At 39.9% G+C, this 24,281-nt stretch overlaps 2 protein-coding genes across 2 annotated transcripts in view; one reads left to right on the top strand and one right to left on the bottom strand.

Moving 5' to 3' along the window:
- Positions 1–1,886: 1,886 nt before the first annotated feature.
- Positions 1,887–5,760, bottom strand: LOC139461216 (protein pygopus-like). Its single transcript, XM_071242827.1, has 3 exons — positions 5,696–5,760; positions 4,923–5,042; positions 1,887–3,838 (listed from the first exon to the last, which is right to left on the bottom strand). The coding sequence occupies exons 2-3, from the start codon at positions 4,944–4,946 to the stop codon at positions 3,005–3,007; spliced, it is 858 nt and encodes a 285-aa protein (XP_071098928.1). The 5' UTR covers positions 4,947–5,042; positions 5,696–5,760; the 3' UTR covers positions 1,887–3,004.
- Positions 5,761–6,077: 317 nt separating this feature from the next.
- The window catches only part of LOC139473883 (3'-5' RNA helicase YTHDC2-like), a 41,233-nt gene continuing 23,029 nt past the window's right edge, over positions 6,078–24,281 (top strand). Inside the window, exons 1-16 of the mRNA XM_071256674.1 lie at positions 6,078–6,169; positions 8,903–9,084; positions 9,644–9,734; positions 10,351–10,538; positions 11,442–11,644; positions 12,373–12,539; positions 12,917–13,019; positions 14,080–14,236; positions 14,749–14,803; positions 15,387–15,439; positions 16,388–16,518; positions 17,981–18,116; positions 19,010–19,202; positions 21,378–21,541; positions 22,854–22,941; positions 24,164–24,251. Coding sequence (XP_071112775.1) covers positions 6,078–6,169; positions 8,903–9,084; positions 9,644–9,734; positions 10,351–10,538; positions 11,442–11,644; positions 12,373–12,539; positions 12,917–13,019; positions 14,080–14,236; positions 14,749–14,803; positions 15,387–15,439; positions 16,388–16,518; positions 17,981–18,116; positions 19,010–19,202; positions 21,378–21,541; positions 22,854–22,941; positions 24,164–24,251 — 2,091 coding nt within the window. The remainder of the gene's footprint in view (positions 6,170–8,902; positions 9,085–9,643; positions 9,735–10,350; positions 10,539–11,441; positions 11,645–12,372; positions 12,540–12,916; positions 13,020–14,079; positions 14,237–14,748; positions 14,804–15,386; positions 15,440–16,387; positions 16,519–17,980; positions 18,117–19,009; positions 19,203–21,377; positions 21,542–22,853; positions 22,942–24,163; positions 24,252–24,281) is intronic.

Genomic DNA, 24,281 nt, shown 5'->3' with positions numbered 1-24,281 from the left:
ATTATATATGTATATAGCCCGAGTAGTAACCTCGATGATAGACCATTAGTCGGGATGAACATGGGATTCAAACTCATGACTGTGTTGGGTAACTTAACGCTAAAATGTCTTTATTCGTGACAGTTTCATATTGCACTCTTTATTCAGTAAAACTATATTGTTGACTTTCTACCCAAAATATCTTGTTTGAGCTTGTTGGTAATACACAACTGGTAGTTTCTGATCAAGCTCTTTTGGGACTATGTTTCGCTAATTTAGAAGTCTAATAAAAAGTGTTGAATCTAAAGAACAAATACAGAAATATGGAATATTACAATATAGACGAAATGCATTGGTGGAGACAACAGGTGTCCGATGAATATGGGGATTTTATGACGCTTTGACCATTTCTCTTTCTGGACTTGCTGTCAGGTATTTTAAATTTTAACCAGAAATTAAAACTGTACTTCATGTAGTACACACTCTCTCCGACACAGCATGTGGTTATCACATGCGTTATAACATCACGCCATTACACATCGTCCATGGGAGGGTCACAGGACGTACAGTACTACCATGACAACATACTTCCGTCTATCTCGCTACTCTTTGCACCAGACACTGGTCGACGATTTGTCTTCCATGATGAAGACACACATGAAAACCGATGTCACTGCGGACTGTCACTGCGAACTTGCATAACATGGCCAGCAGCGAGCCACGAGCTGTGCCAACTGAGTACTAGTGTCACAGGGTTGGAAGATGTCCACACTGCCGCCAACGGCCTCATCAGCGCTAGATAAACTTGGCCTTATACTCTACATAGAATATGAGAGGATGCCCCATTGACCATTGGACGGGTGATCAGTAACATGCCACCAAAAAAGCAATGAATGCTTGTTGAATTGTAATATGTTCATCTATTAAATGTAGACTCATGTGTAATGTGCATTTTCCCGAATGCAACCTTGGTGCCTTTGATGAACCACCGTTTATATTTTCCCTATAGGACATGAAATTATGAAATGGATTATTTGTTAAATCCATCATTGTTTTGGTACACAAATTATCAACTTAACACACATTTGAGCATTTGTCAAATCTGTTGTCATACATGGACGTCCTCTACCTTTCTTAATATCATATTTATCTTTCATCCATAACTCGTTCTGGCACCGTTTTGTAATGTGCTGATTTTGGAGGGTGCAGTTCATCTCACAATGGTGCATAGTCATCAGCCGTTTTTGAAGTCAGTGTGTTTATGGTCGAGGGATGGCTGAAAGGCTCTGTACAGAACACAACAACTCTGTACATACATACAATACAAGACTTTCCATGCTTACATGTGAACCAAATGCATAACCAGGCAGCATAGTTCTGCAAGCAGCAATGTGACGAGGTATTCTCTGTTGCTAAAAATGGACAAACTGGGCTACTGTGCTGTCATCACGTATCTCCAACTGTAAGGGACAACTCCAACAGCCATCCATGCATCCGCTTTTAACAATATTCCAGCAATATCACGGCGGGGGACACCAGAAATGGGCTTCACACATTGTACCCATGTTGGGAATCGAACCCGGGTCTTCAGCATGATAAGCGAACGCTTTAACCACCCGACCGCCTCTGAACATGGATGACCAACCACTTACCACTCGTCAGATAGCCAATATAATAGGCGACTCTCACAGAGAGAATTGAGAACATTCTGAGGAATGAACTGGGCTTGACACCCAATAAAAACGCTCTGAAGGTTCATCGCTGGTGATAATTTATGTCATTCTGAAACAGATCCAGGGGATTCTGTTGAGGAAGTTAAAACATTCAACAATTTCAGAATTAATGTCTTTATATTCTTCTACAAAAACATTAATACAATATTCTGTATGTTAGAATGTTAACACAACCATGAGAGAAGCAATTGAAGACAACTTATGAATAAAGTGTGCTGTGTTAGTCACATACCAAATCTACACACATGTATTTGCATATGAACAGAAATTCTCATGTCTGGTTCACAACAACACACAACAAACATGAACAAACTACACTTCTACCAAATTACTAAAATACAAATCAGATGAAAAAGACATATGTAAGTGACTTGCCATTTAATTTAAGGGGATTGAGTATGATCAACAGTCTACATAATGAACAGCCCCTGGAGTTCATGATAATACTTAGGTGTTCAAAACATATAATGTACTGCTCACAGGAGAAAAAATGATTTGAAATTAGGAATCAAGTTTCAAGTATGTGCGTAATTCTTCATCAGCTGATGAACATTCTCTGAAAAGTTTCACACCTACGCACAACGAAAGGTCCCAACAGCCATAAAGCAGGATCATTATGTATCAAACATGTTCATGCCTATTCAAAGATTTGTCATTAACACTGAAGAAAGCCTGAAATAACAGGCCAAAACAGACATTTTACATAACTCAATCTCTGTGAATCTCATCATTTTGAACATATTTTGGTGTAAAGGATGATTTAGTGCACGATAAATTCATTAAAATGCATCTGTATGACATGAAAATGACTGGTATGGATAATGAATTGTGGTGGACTCACCTCTTTAAGTTAGAAACAGCAAGAAATGTAACACTGTGACAAGGCTATTTGATATCCTAACAAAAAACAGTCATCCCAAAGATGGTGGGTTCTCATTTTACTTGAAAACAGACCATGTCACCCCAAAATGCACCATCACTACCATACAGATTGATAAGCATGGTGATAAATGGTTGAACATGGTTTCCAAGTTCAAACTGGTTGATTGAATTTTAAACAAGGTAGGTGGGAGATGAAAACCTCATTGATGTATACATGGTATACTGATACAACACTGATGTATGGTGGCCCAGGATTGTGACATTAACTGGTAATCAAGTTTACTCCTTGGACCAGCTGGATAACATCATCTTCACAGACAGCTTCCAAATTCACACAAACCACTTATCACTATGCCATAGAGATGAGCCCACCTTAAACAGTTGAGTAAATGAAAACAGTTTTCAGATCTTTATGGTTTTAACTTAACAAGAGGTATATTCTTTGTAGACAAGCATTTGTCACAGACCCATTCTGCATACACTTCAGCCTTCAACATGGTAAATGCTGGATCAGTGAGTCCGGTGCAGATCCTGTGAAACCAAAAGTTACATCCACTCTCACACAGTATTGCCTGGTCATTGTCATGAACCTCCTTGTGACATATACCACATGGGTAAATCGGTGGTGCGTTGGGATTGGAGGGATTGAATACCATTGGTTGATTGGGTGGATACATCTTGCCTGAGCCTGGCCCTTGTGGAGGCATTCCTGTTCCATGTCCTTGTTTGTTCATATTGTTCATATTACCCATGTTGCCCTGCATGTTATTGGGCATACCACCCTGCATGTTATTAGGCATACCGCCCTGCATGTTATTAGGCATATTACCCTGCATGTTATTGGGCATATTACCCTGCATGTTATTAGGCATGTTGCCCTGCATGTTATTAGGCATATTACCCTGCATATTACCTGGCATGTTTCCCTGCATGTTATTGGGCATATTACCTGGCATGTTATTGGGCATATTTCCCTGCATGTTATTGGGCATATTACCCTGCATGTTATTAGGCATATTACCCTGCATGTTATTAGGCATATTGCCTGACATGTTATTAGGCATATTGCCCTGCATGTTATTAGGCATATTGTTGGTCATATTTGACATGCTAGGTGACTGTCTTGCTGAGACTGGGAGCTGGTCTTCAAAGGGGTTTTGTGCGATAACATCTGCCTTACTAATGGTGGTGGTAGTAGGAGCAGATGTTTCAGGTGGGGGGAGAAGCTCAGCTAGAGTGTGTTTCTGAAACAAAACCATGCATACAAAATTACTACTGACATTGAGGAGTGAGGACTACATATAATAGTTTTACAAATATTTTTGATGTGTATAAGCCATACACCTACAGTTTCGCTGTGTTAACTATTAAACATTTTTGGCTAATACATAGAGAGAAGTGTCGGTAGCAGAGCTTGAGATAAGCTGCATATTTGCGTAAAATATGCATTAAACAAACTGAAATATGCAGACAAATCCAATCCTGGCATATCCATTACACAACAAAAACTATAAATATGCTATCGAAATAAAATTATTGCGTCATGATTGCATATATTACAATAGATAAAATGATTTTGTATCAGCCGATTGCCAAATTCACTTACCAACAGTTACATTCAGATAAGCTTCGGTGACAAACATACTGATAGATGGCAATTGAGAAGCACATCGTGCGTTGTCAATGTACATGTTGTATTCATAATTAGTTGCTGATTGGTAATTAAAACAATAGCGCCTTTCTTAAAATGCTAGGTTTTGTAAACGAAAATGGATTCCCGGAGAGGGAGCCGCAAGCTAACGTGCATGCTACTATTCACATATTTTTAAATTATTTACAGGGATTGTTACGAAACAGGTTTTAAGTGAAATACCCAAATGTCAAGAAACAAGTGGGTAAAATAATGTGAATACCCTCTAACACTTGTGGTTACCCAATCAAAATTAAACCCCTGGGTAAAATACCCAAATAACCAAAAGCTCATCTATAGCTCTGGGTAGAAATAACTTTTAGCATGTATAGAATGGAGGACACTTGAAATGTGACCCATTTAATGCCCTGCCTAAGGAATGTCATGACAGTGCACCATCACAAAAACTTACATTAGCCTTCTAAAGAGACTCTCACTCTGAATCAGTGCATGTTCTACAACAATGGCAACATAAACACAAATGTTTGAGTGGAGATTTTGAAAGTGCAGTAAATCTAGATAAATGTGTCTGTGAAGGCCAACCACCTTAGCAAGGAACATAACAAAATGTATGCCACAAACTTTGTAACAACTTAATTTGGTGCAAATCTTTGATGACATGTCCGATCCATACTGACCTGACTATCTTTTTTCTCCTCCATTCTGGATTAAACAGCTGTCCAAAGTATAAACAGCAAACAGATTTCTTTTTGTACAAAAGATGACATCAACAATTGCTTAAACCATGACTGATGTACCTGAAAGATGTAAATAAATATGCAATGATTTAAACATATTTATAAACATATAAATACAAATGCAAGCAACGTCAAAATGAACATGTTGTATATTTCTCAATGTAGACCATCATGTTAACATGGTAGATCTAGATCTACATGTTGCTCAGTTGTCATAGTTATTGTTATTGTTGTGCATCAATCTAACCAGCTTATGTTTTGGGAATTTTATGTAGTTATTTTTTTTATGAAATCTGTTGAAGTTTTATAATTACACTGCATTTGTGTTGTTTATGCACTTTGAGTAGTGTGATCATATTGGCGTATGTTTGAAAACCTAGGCCCTAAACGATTCAAATAAACAATATGAAATCTGCTATTGCGAGGAAAACGCAGTGATGCTGACATCCAGTGATATATTGGTAAGGTGCCATTTGTTATTATGAAACGCACAGTGTGTTTAATGATATTATAGGGCCTAGCAGCTAAAACAATTCTGCAAGTGATAATTTACAAGGACTGTATTAGCTTATTTCTATGAGTCATAACTGACTGGTGTCTTCCATACATCTTGATCTGTTGAACAATAATTATCAGTACCAAGACCTTGCACTGCAACCTGCAACCTGGAAACAGCAAACTAAATTCTAAACAACGATAGCCACTTTATGTACTCCTCGAAGTCCGATATGCTAATTGACCGCTGAATATTTGTAAACAGAACCCTGCAGCAATCAAGCGGAGTTCGAAGCAGACCTCAAATCAACCCAACTTGTCACAGTCTTCCGATTTTATGGAAATAAAACATGAAAAGCGCAATCGAATATAAGACTGAGTACCAGTCAGTTTCGTTTAGCATTTTCTTACGAGTGTAGTTTCGAATATAGATGATGATTTGAAGATGTATCTTTGATATGTTTTGTCTTTTCTCACAAAACTAAATGTTATGACTAAATATGTATTTGCACGAGTATGTTTACTTCCGATTGCGATGTTCTGTAATATATCGATCGTTTGCTAATATTCAACATACAAAGCTACCTACGAAATAAAAATATGGCGGCGCGAGACAGGCTGGGTCGTCCTCAAAATGGAAATTCCAGGCACTACCAGGAGGCGCCTGGTTCATACAATAATGCATACAATAGGTACAGTTCGATTTGAACATTATGACAGATTAGGTGCAATTGACACGTTAGTATATGATCTTGTGTTGGATAGGTGATCGATTCTGCTGAAGTTTTTGTTTGACAAATCAAGTGTCAGTTGTGTCACGCTGACAGTGATTGTTGTCAAAAGTTCATGATGTTTGTCCTTTTGGGGACATTTACAAAAGTTCCACGAGCCAAAAGAATTATCGGGTAATGAGACAATTTACAACGAATTCATCAGAATATGTATATGTTTGGGAACTGTTTGCAGTCATCTGCAAGTGGAGCAACATCTTCATCATGTTCATGTTCATTGACAAAACAATATATTAAAAAACGTCGTTTGATTGTAGTGAGCCACAAATCACGGCTACTATGCAACAAAAACACAAATATTAATTATGATTATCATCAATTATGTGATGTCATCATATGAATGTCGACAAATATGACAGCATTCATTTGTTTTGGGTTCCACATATCATTTTCACCCCACTAATTTTACATTTAACTCTTCAAGTCTCATTTTCATACCACTTTTGAAAATCAGAGAATGATTTTTGACCTTTTATTTTGGTAATATGGTTACTTTCACCGATTAATATATCTAAACATGTAACTGTATAATAATGCCATTTAAACTAACTGTCAAATCATGCATTCACCATTGGTCATATGATCAGTTTATAAAACTGAAAGGGAAAGTAAACTCAACATGGCAACTGTGCAGATTTTTTTACTTTAGGGTTTACTTAATAACTAAAGCTTGACCAAAATTAAATTTATAAATGGAATTAGCGTAAAACAGACGATAAAAAATGACAGGTATCTGCCAAACAAAAAATCTGCCACTTGGGTAATGTTGGATCTTAATGTTTGACACACTGCTCAATTTCAATGATCAGGTCAGATCCCTCTCGGCCTGCTTCTGACTTGGATTTTTTAATAGCAATACAGGGCTTTTTCTGTCTGCTCATGCATTTGATTACTATTTCTTCAAATTTGTGCCTTATTAGGAATAACATTCAAGGTGACTTTGGCTTCCCACTCAGAAAAATATGGTTTATAACACCAGGGATAATTCTAGGGTGGGGTCTTGTGCTTTTAGCCCCTACACTTGAAATAAAGCCCACATTTTCAAATACAATGGAGCATTTTAACATTGTGCTGTATGGGCAAGTGTGGGTGTACCTCTGGAATATTTAAAATTTTCACGTAAAGGGCCCAGTCATAAAATTCCTAGAGTGAACCCTATTGTTAAATTTACCCTGTATATTATTCACAATGTCAAGATCAAAGTTTATATCACACTGTCTCAACAATATATACATGTTACTTTTGTAGGATTAACAGAAATAGTAACACTTCAAGGTTTGCTCTTGATTGACCATCTCCTGAGTCATTAGATGCTCCGGATCTCAGTCAATGAAAAGATTGGTCAAGCACTGCTGCACCATCGTGCCTGTAGTTTCAGGCCATGTCCCCATTAGTTTTGGAATCTGATTAACATAATTAAGGAGCATGTGATTCCGTCACTTTCAATTCGACTTTTAAATACTTTCAACGAACGTTATGATTTTTTTCTCTCTCAGGAATTGATGTTTTATTCCATTTTTATTGCAAATAATGCAGGTGGATATAGTCATGATCGTTGATGCTTCTTCTGTCTGTCTTTCCTTCATGTTTCTGGATCGTAACTCAAAAACCGTTAAATATTTTATTTAAAAACCTGGTAGATATATCAGACAGATCATGAAGTGGTGCCTTTGGCTATTTGCATATTTTGGCATTTTATTTTTTTTGATTTCCAAGGCAATAATTTGGACTTTGGATTTTGTTCCCAGAGCACAACTCAAAAACCATTCAATATCTTTCAACAAACCTTGGTAGATATATCAAATAGATCCTGAAGTGGTGGCTTTTGTTATTTAGGAATATTTCAACATTTGATTTTTTCATGTTTCTATGGAAACAAGTTAGACTTGGCTGAAACGGAGGTAGGTGATGTTTCCGGAGCAGAACTAAAAAACTATTCAACATTTTTCATCCAAACTTGGTACATTTATTAATCAAAGGCTTAAGTGGTGCCTTTGCTATTTAGGAATCTTTAAAAAAATAATTTTATCCTGTTTCCATGGCAACAAGTTTGACTTTGACTGTTCATAGTGGTGTGTTTTTCCCTACCATATCTCTAACACTAATTGATATTCTTTCATGACACTTTGCACACACAAAGACCAGTTTGTCAAATGTTGCCTTTTGCTATTAGGGGTGTTTAGAATTTATATTTTTCCATTTCCATGGCAACAAGTTTGACTTTGACGCTGTTCATAATGTTGTGTTTGTCCATCATGTCCATACCATATCTCTGAAACTAATAGGTACTCTTTCTTGAAACTGTGTACACACAAAGACCAGGTTCTCAACTGGTGCCTTTTGCTATTCAGGGATTTTTAGAGTTTACATTTTTTCTGTTTTCATGGCAATAAGTTTGATTTTGACTCTGTTCATACTGGTGTGTACCTGACATATACATAAAAAGTTCCAAATCTCAATTCCATGGTATTGTTTAGATAGGTAACTCAATAACTGCTCTCGTAAATGGACAGACAGTTTAAAAATTCTCTCATCAAATTGGACTTAAAGTAACAGTCAGTTGATTTGTTCTTTCGACTTTGTGGGGCCTGGGGGGATTTGTCATCTTCTGATGACTCTTGTTATTATTTCCAGGGGGTCATTTCAGAGACTGGACACAGCTTCACCCCGGCCCAGCAGCGTTGGTAGTGTGCAGAGTGTGCAGGGCCTGTCAACCCGGGGACCTCGTCCAAACCAGCCAATATGTATTGGCGAGGAAGTCAGAATTGGCATTCACTTGACAGTTGAAAGATTTAAGCTCAGTGAAAATCAAAAAGGTTGAAAAGAATTCAATTTCAATCTGTCATTCAATCATGAATTTTCCCACTGATATTGGTCACTACATTAATATGTCTCTGTAATTTACAATATACTGTGTACATCACAACTGCTTCTATCGTGTCTATGCATCTGTAGACAAGAACATATCAATGAACATTATATATATCCTAGATAATGTAATGTTACTAATAATGTTAGCACATTAATGCCTTTACAACATGTTGAATTAGGCGATAACCTAGTTTTCAATTTAGAGGTTTGGACCATGCATTTGATACCTATAAATTTTCCTCGCAAAAGCCTGGTAATCTATTGGCACACTTGCTGTAAACAGTGTGTGAACTGCAACACCTTATTTAACAACATTTAAGAAGTAAGATCACTATTTGAAATTGCCAAATGTGTGAAATAAGACAAGTGCTTCTGAAAAAAAAATTTTCATTGTAATATGGTTGTCAGCAAGATCATGGTCTAACATAGATTTGATACCTCTGATGGACCAGTCAGAATATGTCATGGTAGTATATCATGTAGCTATGTCTTCATTCGTGTTAGAGCTGGAGTTCCCCTCATCCCTGAGTGCAACAGAGAGGGCATACATCCACCGACTGTGTGATGATCTGGGCATGAAATCCAAGAGTCGAGGGTAAGCTTACTGTTCAGTGCTTCCATCATTGTTCGGGTGTTGCAGGAGTGCATTTGCTTTTACTTCTCAAGACTCTGGTTCAATGTGCCCCATTAATACAGTGTAAAACTGGTCTGAGCCTTGCATAAGGCAGCCTCTGTGTGAGGAATATAAGCTACTTAAAACGATTTAGAAGCACAAGTACATCAGGGCACGGTTCCACGAAGCGATCTTAGCGCTACGACTATTGTAAGCCAGTGTTAAGGTATGGGAGTTACGATCACCTTACGGGTAAGATGGCTTTGTGGAAGGGGGCACAGATTGTTTTGACACAGACCACAATCGGGTTGTAATGTTCGTAATAATGAAAAGTAACTTTATATCTTATTCACATGTTAAATAGCATGATCAATGTAATTTTGTTTTTATGTTTTCAAGCTCATTCTGATAACATTCTGATTCGGTGAGCACACAATACCATTTAGAAAGTGGTCCAGGACTCAACCCCCAAAAGTATGAGAATCTGTACTTTGCTAAGAAAGTGTTATCCCAAATATAACATTTGTAACCTACTCAGTGATTATTTAAGAGAGTGGCTCATTAGTGAGTCTGAAGATTCTAACATGTGTCTTTCCAGGAAAGCCGCCAATCGCTTCCTCACAATATACAAGAAGGATTCTAATCAAGCTGTGAGCTATGCTTCTGGCTTCCAACTGTCCCGCAACTCCAGACAACAAGCAGTCAGTCTGCTACAGAGGTTCCCCCTCTCTAACAAGGAGCGCCAGGACCTTCAGCCAAAGACACAAAAGTCACCTCTCGGGGAAGGTATTCCAATCTTAACCCAAGTGTATCGTTTGTCCCTTTATATTACCAGTGTGTCAAACTCCAATAGGTATTAAGTCTCACACAGACATGGTAACAGCCCAAGGAAGTACAAAGCTCCTAACATAGACACCACAAGGAGTTTGCAACCAACCGGTAGGCTGTCTGTCAAAACGACTGTCTGTCTTGGGAAGACATGCTTGTGTATCAGACAGTGGTATTACAAGGAGCCCACAACCCTTAACTTTCTGAATTGTTTGAATTGAAATGGCAGTCTGCAACTTTAGCCACTTGTCCGAAGTCCGATTCCAGTAACATTCTGTTCAGTCCAGTTAGCTCAGCTAATAATAATCCAGATTATAAAACTAAATTCTTCTAAAACTTATGCTAAGAGCCATGTTTAGGCTTGTATTCTTAATGGTTTTGGGGACACACTGTACCAGATTCAATTGTTAAACATCACATGGTTACTCATAATACCGTATTTGACGTAATAAACACCCCGCTCTTATAAGCGCCCATGGTGATATTTGCTAATATATTGGCTAGTGAACAATCCCAGTTAGCACCCATTCCGATTGATCAATGTACACAAGACTTATTTATTCATGTATAATACTCATGTGTTATATGCACCCTTAATTATGGGCAATTAAATTCTGGAAAAATATATCTGTCGTATATTAACATTTCAGGCTGTCAGCATAAACCATAAAATTTACGATCTTTCAACTCTGTTTTTTTTTCACCAAAATAATATTTTAATAAGAGTCCCCTACTTCTATTTTTGAGAGCGCCCTGGGTGCTTATTACGTCGAATTCGGTAACAGGAAACCATTGACAAAATGGCAACATGATTTGAAGATACATACCTCTTTTTACGTCTGAAATATTCTGTCATGACAGTTACCAGGGAATTCAATAAGATGACAACTGGACGGTTGAACAATGGCATCCCCCAGGTTCCCCCCTCCCGAAATGAAACTGACCTTGACACGTTCAGGGAAGGCTTACCGATTCAACAGCTTAGAGAAGATATCATTTACGCCACAAATCACAACCAAGTCATGCTGGTGGCAGGAGAGACAGGGTCGGGCAAAACTACTCAGGTATGCCAGCGGATTTACTTGTACTTTGCATTCTCTACTATATACATGTACTAGTGGGGGATTCAGTTGCTAATGATTAGGGAATTCAATAAGATGACAACTGGACGATTGAACAATGGCATCCCCCAGGTACTAGTGGGGGATTTGGTTGTTAATGATTACCAAATGATCAATTGTCATATATTATGCATTTCAAATGTTCAACCATTCATTAAATTTAAACATAGATACACATACGCACTCTTCAGCAATTTTCAGTGACAAGCAACCAGAAGACAAGTGATTTATCAATAACATTTTGAAAATTATTAATCATGATAAATAGCAGGTACTTTGGTATGTAATATCTGTTTATAGCATGTTATTTTGTTTTTAAGTAAATTTTCCTCATTCAATTCAATTTTGGACAGTTATGATTGAAAATTTCATCAGCATACTATAACATAACTAATTAATAATCCATTATAATTGATTATCACAACATCACTATCGTCAGGATGATATACTGAAACTTCCTGAATATCATTGATTCAGGTCTTTGCTTTTGGTGATGGATGTTTCCAAGATCAACAACTAATCTTGAAGCTGTCTGTATGAGGACTGATCAATTTCCTTTCATTATTCACTAATTGCATTATGCTTTTATTATCAAAACTTACACATAGATTTATTTGTACACTGCTTCCAAACAATATGATTTAAACTGAGAAATACAATTCTTTTGACAGGTGCCTCAGATGATTTTAGATGATTGTTACAAGAACAACAAGCCATGCAGAATATTCTGCACTCAGCCGCGTAGGATTGCAGCTCTCAGTATCGCTGAACGTGTCGCACAGGAGAGAGGAGAGAGGATTGGTCAGACAGTGGGCTACCAGATACGATTGGAGAGCAAGTGAGTGATGCAAAGAGCCTTGATAATTTAATGACTTTCAAAGAGCTTTGTCACATAATTACAGTAATTATGGATACAGTCGTTTGAACAGGGGGCGGTCGGGTAGCCTAGTGGTTAAAGTGTTCACTTGTCACGCCGAAGACCCGGGTTTCGATTCCCGACATGGGTACAATGTGTGAAGCCCATTGCTGGTGTCCCCCACCGTGATATTGCTGGAATATTGCTAAACACGGCGTAAAACCATACTCACCCGTTTGAACAGTCAAGTCATAACAGTGTGTGTAATAATTTCAACTGTGTGGCTACGAAGTCTCTAGGTTGCCCAGCTTCTGAAGTTTGACGTAGTTGATGTCATGTTACAAATTCTACTTTGTCAGAGTGTCTCCAAAGACTTTGCTGACATTCTGCACCAATGGAGTGTTGCTGAGGACGCTGATGGGAGGTGATAATGCCCTGGGCACTCTCACACATATCATTGTCGTAAGTCTGCATCCATCATACTCTGACAGAGAAAGGCTTGACTCTGTCTTCCTCACTGCACTGTTTACACCAGATTTTATGACATGGGACAGATGGGTTACCCTCAAATCTTACAACGACAGGGAGATATGTATTTCTGAGTTATAGAACTTGTACGATACACCAACTGGGCGATCTGATTTGTATCACACCTTGTCCATGATCCGATACGCATCACGATACTTGCATGTGCTGTTATCTGTGGTGCTTAGGCCATCTTTTTCATAGACAAGATGGCCAAATACCTGGCACACAATTATGGCGCAATGAATGAAAATATTTACATTTTCACCTCTAATTTTCACCTCTAATTTTCACTAGTAATTAGTGTTTGGTGTAAAAGTTATTAAAGGAAACATTAAGGTAAGAATCAATATTTTTTACTTAGTGTGCGACTATGATTGATACTTGTATCAAGAAGTTAAAAAATCACCAGATTTGTGTATTGTCCCAGGGTGACATTGTACTATGCTGTTCTGTCTTCATACCACATTTCGGGGGGGTCGGGTAGCCTAGTGGTTAAAGCGTTCGATTCCCGACATAGGTACAGTGTGTGAAGCCCATTTCTGGTGTCCCCCGCCGTGATATTGCTGGAATATTGCTAAAAGCGGCGTAAAACCATACTCACTCACTCATGGAGCCGTTACACCCTACTTGCAAGGATTGCAAACGTATGATTTTTCGCTGCTCCTACATAACTGCTTGATGCATCTACTGCTTACGTTATCAGATGAAATGCATAGTGTGAGATAGGATAAGTATATCAATATACCATTTACTATAAAGTTTACAAATCTCACTCAAATTGTATTGTTTAAGATTAATCTAACTGTAGTTGTTATGATACCCTAATCATACACAGATAATGTTTTACTTTCACATCAGTTCACGAGTCCATTGTCCTGCCCTAGACTTAGATTGGACAGTAGCCTGTATGTGTAGAGATTCCGTCTCTGTCGAATATTCCATTAAAGATACCAAATACCAAGGAATGACGATTCATTGATAATTTGTACTGCAGGATGAGGTACATGAGCGGGATCGGATCAGCGACTTCCTGCTGGCAGTCGTGAAGGACCTGCTTCACAAGTACAAGAACCTACGCCTCATTCTCATGAGTGCTGCCCTCAACACCGAACTGTTCATCAAGTACTTCAGCACCTGCCCTGTAGCTTTTGGTCAGTGCTTTCACCTGAAATAGAATGGCAGAGGTCATTGACATGAGGGCGGTCAATTAGCCTAGTGGTTAAAGCACCGGTTGTCACACCGAAGAACTGGTTCTGATTCCAGACATGGGTACAATGTGTGAAGCCCATTTCTGGTGTCCCCCACCGTGATATTGCTGGAATATTGCTCAAAGCGGCATAAAAAACACACTCACTCACTCACTCACTCACTCACTCACTCACTCACTCATTGACATGATGGTTAAGTTCATTCAAATCTGCCTTTTGACGTAGAAGATGGTTATGTTGTCAATCTTTCCTTGGGATTTTGGGATTAACCTTCTCAGGTTCATAGGTATTTATGGCCATCAAGGCTGATACATTTGTGAGAATTTATTAGAGATAAAAAGAAAACTCTTCATTTTACAGGTTACATGGAGCAGGGCATGTTTTATAGTCTCTTTAAAACAGAATGTGTGAACATTGCTGTTTATGTCTTTACACATTTCAGTTTTTCTTTCCAGTCCCAGGCACTCTGTTTCCTGTAGAAGAACACTTTTTAGAAGATATTCTCAAATGGTAAGCAGTAAGGCCTGTATACAAATGCTGTTATGTTGCCATGCATATTGGGACCACAAGGAAAACATGATGGTTTGCCAGCACTCCCTGAATATTGTAAAACTAATGGGAGTGCGTGTGGCAATCTGATTGGTTGAAAAACTTGATTGATTATCAATACTTTATCAATATCTTTTTTTTTCTCAATCTCAAGTTTAAAACATGTGTTATTCAGCTTGGTGATATGGATGTCTTTCCACTGTGAGAGTTCACAGAGAGAGCTTCAGGAAATGGCTGATGACGTTTGTAGTTTACAATGTCGTTAAACATGTTAAACATTATTATTATGTCGTCAGATCCAAATGAATTTTCCAGATATCGAATACTCTGAAAACTTATTAAATGTTTTAATGTTTTAAAACATCTGAAATGATGGCATTGAATCAAACAGGTGTAAACGAGTAATTTTACCTTTAACATGTTTAACGTAGGTCAAATTGCCTCTAATGATCCAGGTACAAAGTACTGTCAGTTTTTTGTTGTGGTGTTGGATGGATGTTATTATCTTCATAGCTAAACCGCACTGTGACATTGCTGCTTTCAGGACTGGCTACACAAACAAGAAGATGGAAAAGTACAGGAAGGAGCTGAGTAAAGGTGAGGTCCTACAAATAGAAACATGATGTCCCTCATGCATACAAAGGTGGTCAAAGATTGTTTGCCACTTTCTCTGTCTGTCTGTATTATTATGTGTAGAATCCAATATACCAGCGTCAAAAGTACAGTTCTAAGTTTCATGTGTGGGATGGGGTGGGGTGGAGTGGGGTGGGGTGGGGTGTCTGTGTTGAGTGCCACACCATTATGTGTATTTCAAGGTACCATGACACTGATATTCTACAGGTGGGTATTCCAGAAAGACAGTGATCCAAAACATGGAGCTAAGCGTTCTCAGGAATGGTTTAACGAGAAATATGCTACTCTCCTGAAATGGCCTAGCTTCTGTCCGAACCTGAACCCAACTGAAAATATTTGGGGATTTATGGAGTACACTATCAATGAAATAAATCTCAAAAATATATGCCGAGGTGGTGAGATATTGGGACAGTATGACTCATGATTTTCTAACTTCCTTGATAGGCAGTATGTCTCGAAGCATTGAAGTATGTGTTGAAAAAAGAGGTTGTCTGACACAATGTTGAACAGTTATATAAATATCATTACATGCTCTGTGCAACCGCCTCAGTGGTCTAGTGGTAGAGCGTCCGCCCGGAGAGCGGAAGGTTCGGGGTTCGATCCCCGGCCGTGTCATACCAAAAGACATTAAAAGATGGTACTTGTTGTTACCCTGTCTGGCGCTCGGCATTAAGGGACTAAAACAAGGACAAGTCGGCTCGGAGTCCGTATACTGTGTCTGAGTGGGGTATTCATGTTAAACTGCGGCATGGTATCTCAGTGAGCTAGGACAATTAATCGGCATTAGTCTGGACTAGTACAAGCAGCCACACACACATGTGCATGCAGATCGCTATATATAAGGGCAATAATCTTGGACGTGACGTTCAACCCACTTTCACCTCACCTCACCTATATGCTCTGTGCACACAGTGAAGAGTCAGCAGGAGCACCTGGATGAGTGGTGCACACAGGGGGTGTCCACTGAGGGGCACCGGGCCAGCATGGAAGAGGACTACACCTCTGACAGGATCCTCGACAACAGGCAGGCTGAGGGCAAAGAGGTGAATAAACAGTGTGGTTAAAAGCAGTTAATGTGTTTGTTAGTTACGTTGAAAACCTAATTTTACATGTGTAAACTATGTGAAGCTCATTTGTTTTGTATGCTATGTTTGATTTTATTGGAATATTGCTTAATAGGCATGAAACCATACTCACTTACTTATAATTCTACTCTTTACAAAATACACGATGACAGCTGGGGGAGGAGAGAGAAGTTGCTATAGAGTATCCTACTGTTGCCAGCTGGGGAGGAGTGGGTGGTTGCTATAGAGAGTATCCTACTGTTGCCAGCTGGGGGAGGAGAGGGTGGTTGCTATAGAGTGTATCCTACTGTTGCCAGGTGGGGAAGGAGAGGGTGGTTGCTATAGAGTGTATCCTACTGTTGCCAGCTGGGGGAGGAGAGGGTGGTTGCTATAGAGTGTATCCTACCATTGCCAGCTGGGGGAGGAGAGGGTGGTTGCTATAGAGTGTATCCAACTGTTGCCAGCTGGGGGAGGAGAGGATGGTTGCTATAGAGTGTATATTACTGTTGCCAGCTGGGGGAGGAGAGGGTGGTTGCTATAGAGTGTATATTACTGTTGCCAGCTGGGGGAGGAGAGGGTGGTTGCTATAGAGTGTATCCTACCATTGCCAGCTGGGGGAGGAGAGGGTGGTTGCTATAGAGTGTATATTACTGTTGCCAGCTGGGGGAGGAGAGGGTGGTTGCTATAGAGTGTATCCTACCATTGCCAGCTGGGGGAGGAGAGGATGGTTGCTATAGAGTGTATCCTACCATTGCCAGCTGGGGGAGGAGAGGGTGGTTGCTATAGAGTGTATCCTACTGTTGCCAGCTGGGGGAGGAGAGGGTGGTTGTTATAGAGTGTATCCTACCATTGCCAGCTGGGGGAGGAGAGGGTGGTTGCTATAGAGTGTATATTACTGTTGCCAGCTGGGGGAGGAGAGGATGGTTGCTATAGAGTGTATCCTACCATTGCCAGCTGGGGGAGGAGAGGGTGGTTGCTATAGAGTGCATCCTACCATTGCCAGCTGGGGGAGGAGAGGGTGGTTGCTATAGAGTGTATCCTACCATTGCCAGTTGGGGGAGGAGAGGGTGGTTGCTATAGAGTATCCTACTGTTTCCAGCTGGGGAAGGAGTGGGTGGTTGCTATAGAGAGTATCCTACTGTTGCCAGCTGGGGAGGAGAGGGTGGTTGCTATAGAGTGCATCCTACCATTGCCAGCTGGGGGAGGAGAGGGTGGTTACTATAGAGTGTATCCTACCATTGCCAGTTGGGGGAGGAGAGGGTGGTTGCTATAGAGTGTATCCTACTGTTGCCAGCTGGGGGAGGAGAGGGTGGTTGTTATAGAGTGTATCCTACCATTGCCAGCTGGGGAAGGAGAGGGTGGTTGCTATAGAGTGTATCCTACCATTGCCAGCTGGGGAAGGAGAGGGTGGTTGCTATAGAGTGTATCCTACTGTTGCCAGCTGGGGGAGGAGCGGGAGGACCTTGAGCCGTGGGTGGTGAAGGAGATGGACAAGCTGCTGAGTGAGGTGTGGCTCTCGGGGGAGGAAGAGGTCTTCTCTCAAATCTTCCATCTGATCATGGCCGAGAATGTCAGTGGTGAGTCAGTCACGTCTTTACCTATATAAGATATAAAAAGCCTATTCCAGGAAAAATGATGATATTAGGCTGAAATATAAAGAATAGCAAGTGACATTACCTCTGATGGACACCTTGACCACTTGGAGAATTGTTTGGTGCAAGTGACTAACATTCATATACCGTTCCCCGGCCGCTTGATACCAAAAGACGTTAAAAGATGGTACTTGTTGTTACCCTGTCTGGCACGGGTCATTAAGGGGCTTATACAATGATTGGTCGGCTTGGAGTCAGTATACTGTCTCTGAGTGGGGTGTTCATGTTAAACTGCGGCCTGGTATCTCAGTGGGCTAGCACTATAAATCGGCATCAGTCCGGACTAGTACAAGCAGCCATACACACACACACACGTGCATGCACATTGCTGTATAAGTGCAATAATCTTGGACACAACGTTAAACCCCATTTCACCTCACCACATTAATATACACTGTCAGATACAGTGTGGGCTCGTGAAGATCCAGGGTAGAATAGGTCTTCAGCAACCCATGCTTGCCGTAGAAGGCGACTATGCTTGTGGTAAAAGGCGACTAACGGGATCGGATGGTCAGGCTCACTGACTTGGTTGATGCATGTCATCCATCCCAATTCTGTGGATCGATGCTCATGATGTTAAACACTTGATTGTCTTGTCCAGACTTGATTATTTACAGACTGCCGTCATATATCTCGAATATTGCTGAGTGCAGTGTTAAACAAACAAACAAAACAGATACACTGTGATCATGGGGATAGTTAGATCTTGGTTGTTTTGTCACTGCAACAGTCTCTTTTTCTTTGATAATTATTCATTCTGGATGGTTGTGAAATATTGATACATTCGATGTTGATACATGGTTATTCCTCCCTTGTAGTTGACTACAAGCACAGTGAGACGAGTGCCACTCCCCTGATGATAGCAGCTGGGCGGGGCTTGTCTGTGACAGTGGAGCAACTCCTCAGTCTGGGTGCCAACATCAACGTCAGAGCGTCAAATGAATGGACAGCTCTTGATTGGGCCAAAAAATTCAAAAGAAATGACATTGTTGAAATGCTAGAGTCATATACGTAAGTTTCAGTTAAAAGGATTCAAATATTATCTCAGTTCATGAACCATTACAGCTTTGTCACAAAGTCGATCAATAATTATCTGAAATAAGTTGGAACTGTTTTGCCAGACAGGCAAAGAAAGATAAGAAAACCAGTTTGTCTGAGATATGTAGCCATGGAGTAACAGGCAATTGGTCTGATAGATGCCACCATGTTTGATGCCAATATGGTGTGTCAGTTGCCCTCCTACCATGTTTGATGCCAATATGGTGTGTCAGTTACCCTCCTACCATGTTTGATGCCAATATGGTGTGTCAGTTGCCCTCTTACCATGTTTGATGCCAATATGGTGTGTCATTTGCCAAACTACCATTTTTGATGCCAATATGGTGTGTCAGTTGCCCTCCTACCATGTTTGATGCCAATATGGTGTGTCAGTTGCCCTCCTACCATGTTTGATGCCAATATGGTGTGTCAGTTACCCTCCTATCATGTTTGATGCCAATATGGTGTGTCAGTTGCTCCTACCATGTTTGATGCCAATATAGTGTCAGTTGCCCTCCTACCATGTTTGATGCCAATATGGTGTGTCAGTTGCACCTACCATTTTTGATGCCAATATAGTGTGTCAGTTGCTCCTACCATGTTTGATGCCAATATAGTGTGTCAGTTACCCTCCTACCATGTTTGATGCCAATATAGTGTGTCAGTTGCCCTCCTACCATGTTTGATGCCAATATGGTGTGTCAGTTGCACCTACCATTTTTGATGCCAATATAGTGTGTCAGTTGCTCCTACCATGTTTGATGCCAATATGGTGTGTCAGTTACCCTCCTACCATGATTGATGCCAATATAGTGTGTCAGTTGCCCTCCTACCATGTTTGATGCCAATATGGTGTGTCAGTTGCCCTCCTACCATGTTTGATGCCAATATAGTGTGTCAGTTGCTCCTACCATGTTTGATGCCAATATGGTGTGTCAGTTACCCTCCTACCATGTTTGAAGCCAATATAGTGTGTCAGTTGCCCTCTTACCATGTTTGATGCCAATATGGTGTGTCATTTGCCAAACTACCATTTTTGATGCCAATATGGTGTGTCATTTGCCAAACTACCATTTTTGATGCCAATATGGTGTGGCAGTTACGCTCCTACCATGTTTGATGCCAATATGGTGTGTCTGTTACCCTCCTACCTTGTTTGATGCCAATATGGTGTGTCAGTTACCCTCCTATCATGTTTGATGCCAATATGGTGTGTCAGTTACCCTCCTACCTTGTTTGATGCCAATATGGTGTGTCAGTTACCCTCCTATCATGTTTGATGCCAATATGGTGTGTCAGTTGCCCTCCTACCATGTTTGATGCCAATATGGTGTGTCAGTTGCCCTCCTACCATGTTTGATGCCAATATGGTGTGTCAGTTGCCCTTCTACCATGTTTGATGCCAATATGGTGTGTCAGTTGCCCTCCTACCATTTTTGATGCCAATATGGTGTGTCAGTTGCACCTACCATGTTTGATGCCAATATAGTGTGTCAGTTGCTCCTACCATGTTTGATGCCAATATGGTGTGTCAGTTACCCTCCTATCATGTTTGATGCCAATATGGTGTGTCAGTTGCTCCTACCATGTTTGATGCCAGTATGGTGTGTCAGTTGCCCTCCTACTATGTTTGATGCCAATATGGTGTGTCAGTTGCCCTCCTACCATGTTTGATGCCAATATGGTGTGTCATTTGCCCTCCTACCATGTTTGATGCCAATATGGTGTGTCAGTTGCTCCTACCATGTTTGATGCCAATATGGTGTGTCAGTTGCCCTCCTACCATGTTTGATGCCAATATGGTGTGTCAGTTGCTCCTACCATGTTTGATGCCAATATGATGTGTCAGTTGCCCTCCTACCATGTTTGATGCCAATATGGTGTGTCAGTTGCCCTCCTATCATGTTTGATGCCAATATGGTGTGTCAGTTGCTCCTACCATGTTTGATGCCAATATGGTGTGTCAGTTGCCCTCCAACCATGTTTGATGCCAATATGGTGTGTCAGTTGCTCCTACCATGTTTGATGCCAATATGGTGTGTCAGTTGCCCTCCTATCATGTTTGATGCCAATATAGTGTGTCAGTTGCCCTCCTACCATGTTTGATGCCAATATGGTGTGTCAGTTGCCCTCCTTATCTTGTTGAAGTGCTTCCGTTGAGTGTGCCAGCGAGGATGGGACGGAAGATGCAGTTGTCTCGGCTGAAGACCGTGAACTCCTCAACATCTACCACCACAGCTTCGACGACGAGAAAGTGGACACAGACGTCATCTCTGCACTCATATACACAATCATGTCATCAAAGAAGGAAGGCAAGCACATCAGTAGTGGTGTTGGAAATAACGCAGTTCAGATAGACGAGTAGCTCTACAAGAAAGAGTGAGGAAAAGGGGGTGTTTTTGAGGAAATCTATTATCTTGGAATTATTAACACGATCAACTGATTATTCCTCTTTTGTTCAGGTAGCAATTTATCCTAAATCATTCGTTTAAGTGAAACTTTCAGTGAATGATAAATTAAAAGTGCGTACATGTGTTCAATAACTATGTGAAATAAGGCCAGACCAAATTAATTGGTCAAAATATTTTTTAAAATTTCTCGATGCAATAGGGGAAATAGATGAAAGAAGGGGAACAATCTGGAATTTCAAAAATGTGGTTGTGCATAGAACTGATGTCCCTCACATGTTTAAGTTTTAAGGTCTGTGTCTATTCCAAAGCAAAAACTGTTTCCATCTGAAGATTAACAATGTTTAATTTGTCAAGAGAACATATCGACAGGTTGCCCACGGAGTCATGACAGTTATGCTCCTTGATTAGGTTGAAGAACCTTTCACAATTGTTACATTTCACTGACTTGACAAGATGCTAAAAGAAGTATAAAAATGTGCGAAAACAACTTGATTTTCTTTCTTAAGTCCACAGTGGTTACTGCCATTATGAGTGTTTTGGTGGTGGGCTCAAGAAACACGTTATCTAATTGTCTGTTGGTAGGGAATTAGACAATGGCTGTAAGGCTTTCATGTTGATCATGGCGATGAATTGAATTTAGTCTAGCCTCTCTTACATGAAATACAAATACATCAGGTACAATTGTATGATGCAAGTTGTGTTTTATTTTTCACAATTTGGAAAGAATTGGATCACAGTTTCTATAAAACAAGTAAATAATTTGGTCTGACCTATGTTGGAAATACATTATAGGGATTAGAGATTTGAGTGTCAACTCATCTGTTAATGACTCTACTGGCTAAAGGACACAGAGGAGGATGCTCAGTTCCTGGGACAGCACCTTTTCAGTTGTCTGTGGCCTGTAGTTTGTCCGGGTTGCATGCTCAGCACTTCATCCCTCAAACCAAGTAATGGATTCAGCTGAAACCTTTCTAGATGTTCCCGACCATGTTGCAACAAAAGGGACTATATTAGGCTTTTTTTTATAAAAATAATACAGAAATCAAATTCAGTAAGTTTAAACTCTTCTGAGAAATAATCAATACCACGACCAATAACTTAAAACTATATAGTACTGTGGGTCTTTTGTTGGAAATATTGTGTGTATGTTTGAGGTTCAATCATTATTTTTGTTCATGCTTGATTTTGTTACACCTGTGTTTTATCATTTTAGGTGCTATACTAGTTTTCCTACCTGGATATGATGATATTGTCAGCCTCAGGGATGGCATTGCTGATGACAAGAAATACGAAAATTTTAGGTAACTTACAAAGTTCAGCCTAATAGTATTAAATCAAATAATGTGTGTATATGGTATCATGGTATATGATATGTAATATGTTTTAAACTTTGCACTTTGTAATTTCAAGGTTAATGTAATTCCTATAACAAAACTGTTGTTGTATTGTCACAAAGTCTGTTATTGTACACAAGAGCTGCCTGTAACTGTGACATATATATCTAGATATGGCATGCCACCTGTAACTGTGACATATATACCTAGATATGGCATGCCACCTGTAACTGTGACATATATATCTAGATATGGCATGCCACCTGTAACTGTGACATATATACCTAGATATGGCATTCCACCTGTAACTGTGACATATATATCTAGATATGGCATTCCACCTGTAACTGTGACATATATATCTAGATATGGCATGCCACCTGTAACTGTGACATATATATCTAGATATGCCATGCCACCTGTAACTGTGACATATATATCTAGATATGGCATGCCACCTGTAACTGTGACATATATATCTAGATATGGCATGCCACCTGTAACTGTGACATATATATCTAGATATGGCATGCCACCTGTAACTGTGACATATATATCTAGATATGGCATGCCACCTGTAACTGTGACATATATATCTAGATATGGCATGCCACCTGTAACTGTGACATATATATCTAGATATGGAATGCCACCTGTAACTGTGACATATATACCTAGATATGGCATGCCACCTGTAACTGTGACATATATATCTAGATATGGCATGCCACCTGTAACTGTGAAATATATACCTAGATATGGCATTCCACCTGTAACTGTGACATATATACCTAGATATGGCATTCCACCTGTAACTGTGACATATATGTCTAGATATGGCATGCCACCTGTAACTGTGACATATATATCTAGATATGGCATGCCACCTGTAACTGTGACATATATATCTAGATATGGCATTCCACCTGTAACTGTGACATATATATCTAGATATGGCATGCCACCTGTAACTGTGACATATATATCTAGATATGGCATGCCACCTGTAACTGTGACATATATATTTAGATATGGCATGCCACCTGTAACTGTGACATATATACCTAGATATGGCATGCCACCTGTAACTGTGACATATATATCTAGATATGGCATGCCACCTGTAACTATGACATATATATCTAGATATGGCAGCTGCCGATACTGAGTTGTTGTCTTGTATCACCAGGTACGTGTTGTATACACTCCACTCCTCCATGCAGTCCAACGATCAGAGGAAGGTCTTTAAGATGGCACCGCAAGGAGTACGCAAAATTGTGAGTGGTGCTTGAATCTGTACGTAGCTA

This window comes from Haliotis cracherodii, unplaced genomic scaffold, assembly GCF_022045235.1.
Source record: "Haliotis cracherodii isolate W230 unplaced genomic scaffold, xgHalCrac1.p SCAF_1, whole genome shotgun sequence".
Lineage (NCBI taxonomy): Eukaryota > Metazoa > Mollusca > Gastropoda > Lepetellida > Haliotidae > Haliotis > Haliotis cracherodii.
The sequence above is the reverse complement of the archived record's forward strand: the minus strand, read 5'-3'. Positions and strand labels throughout refer to the sequence as shown.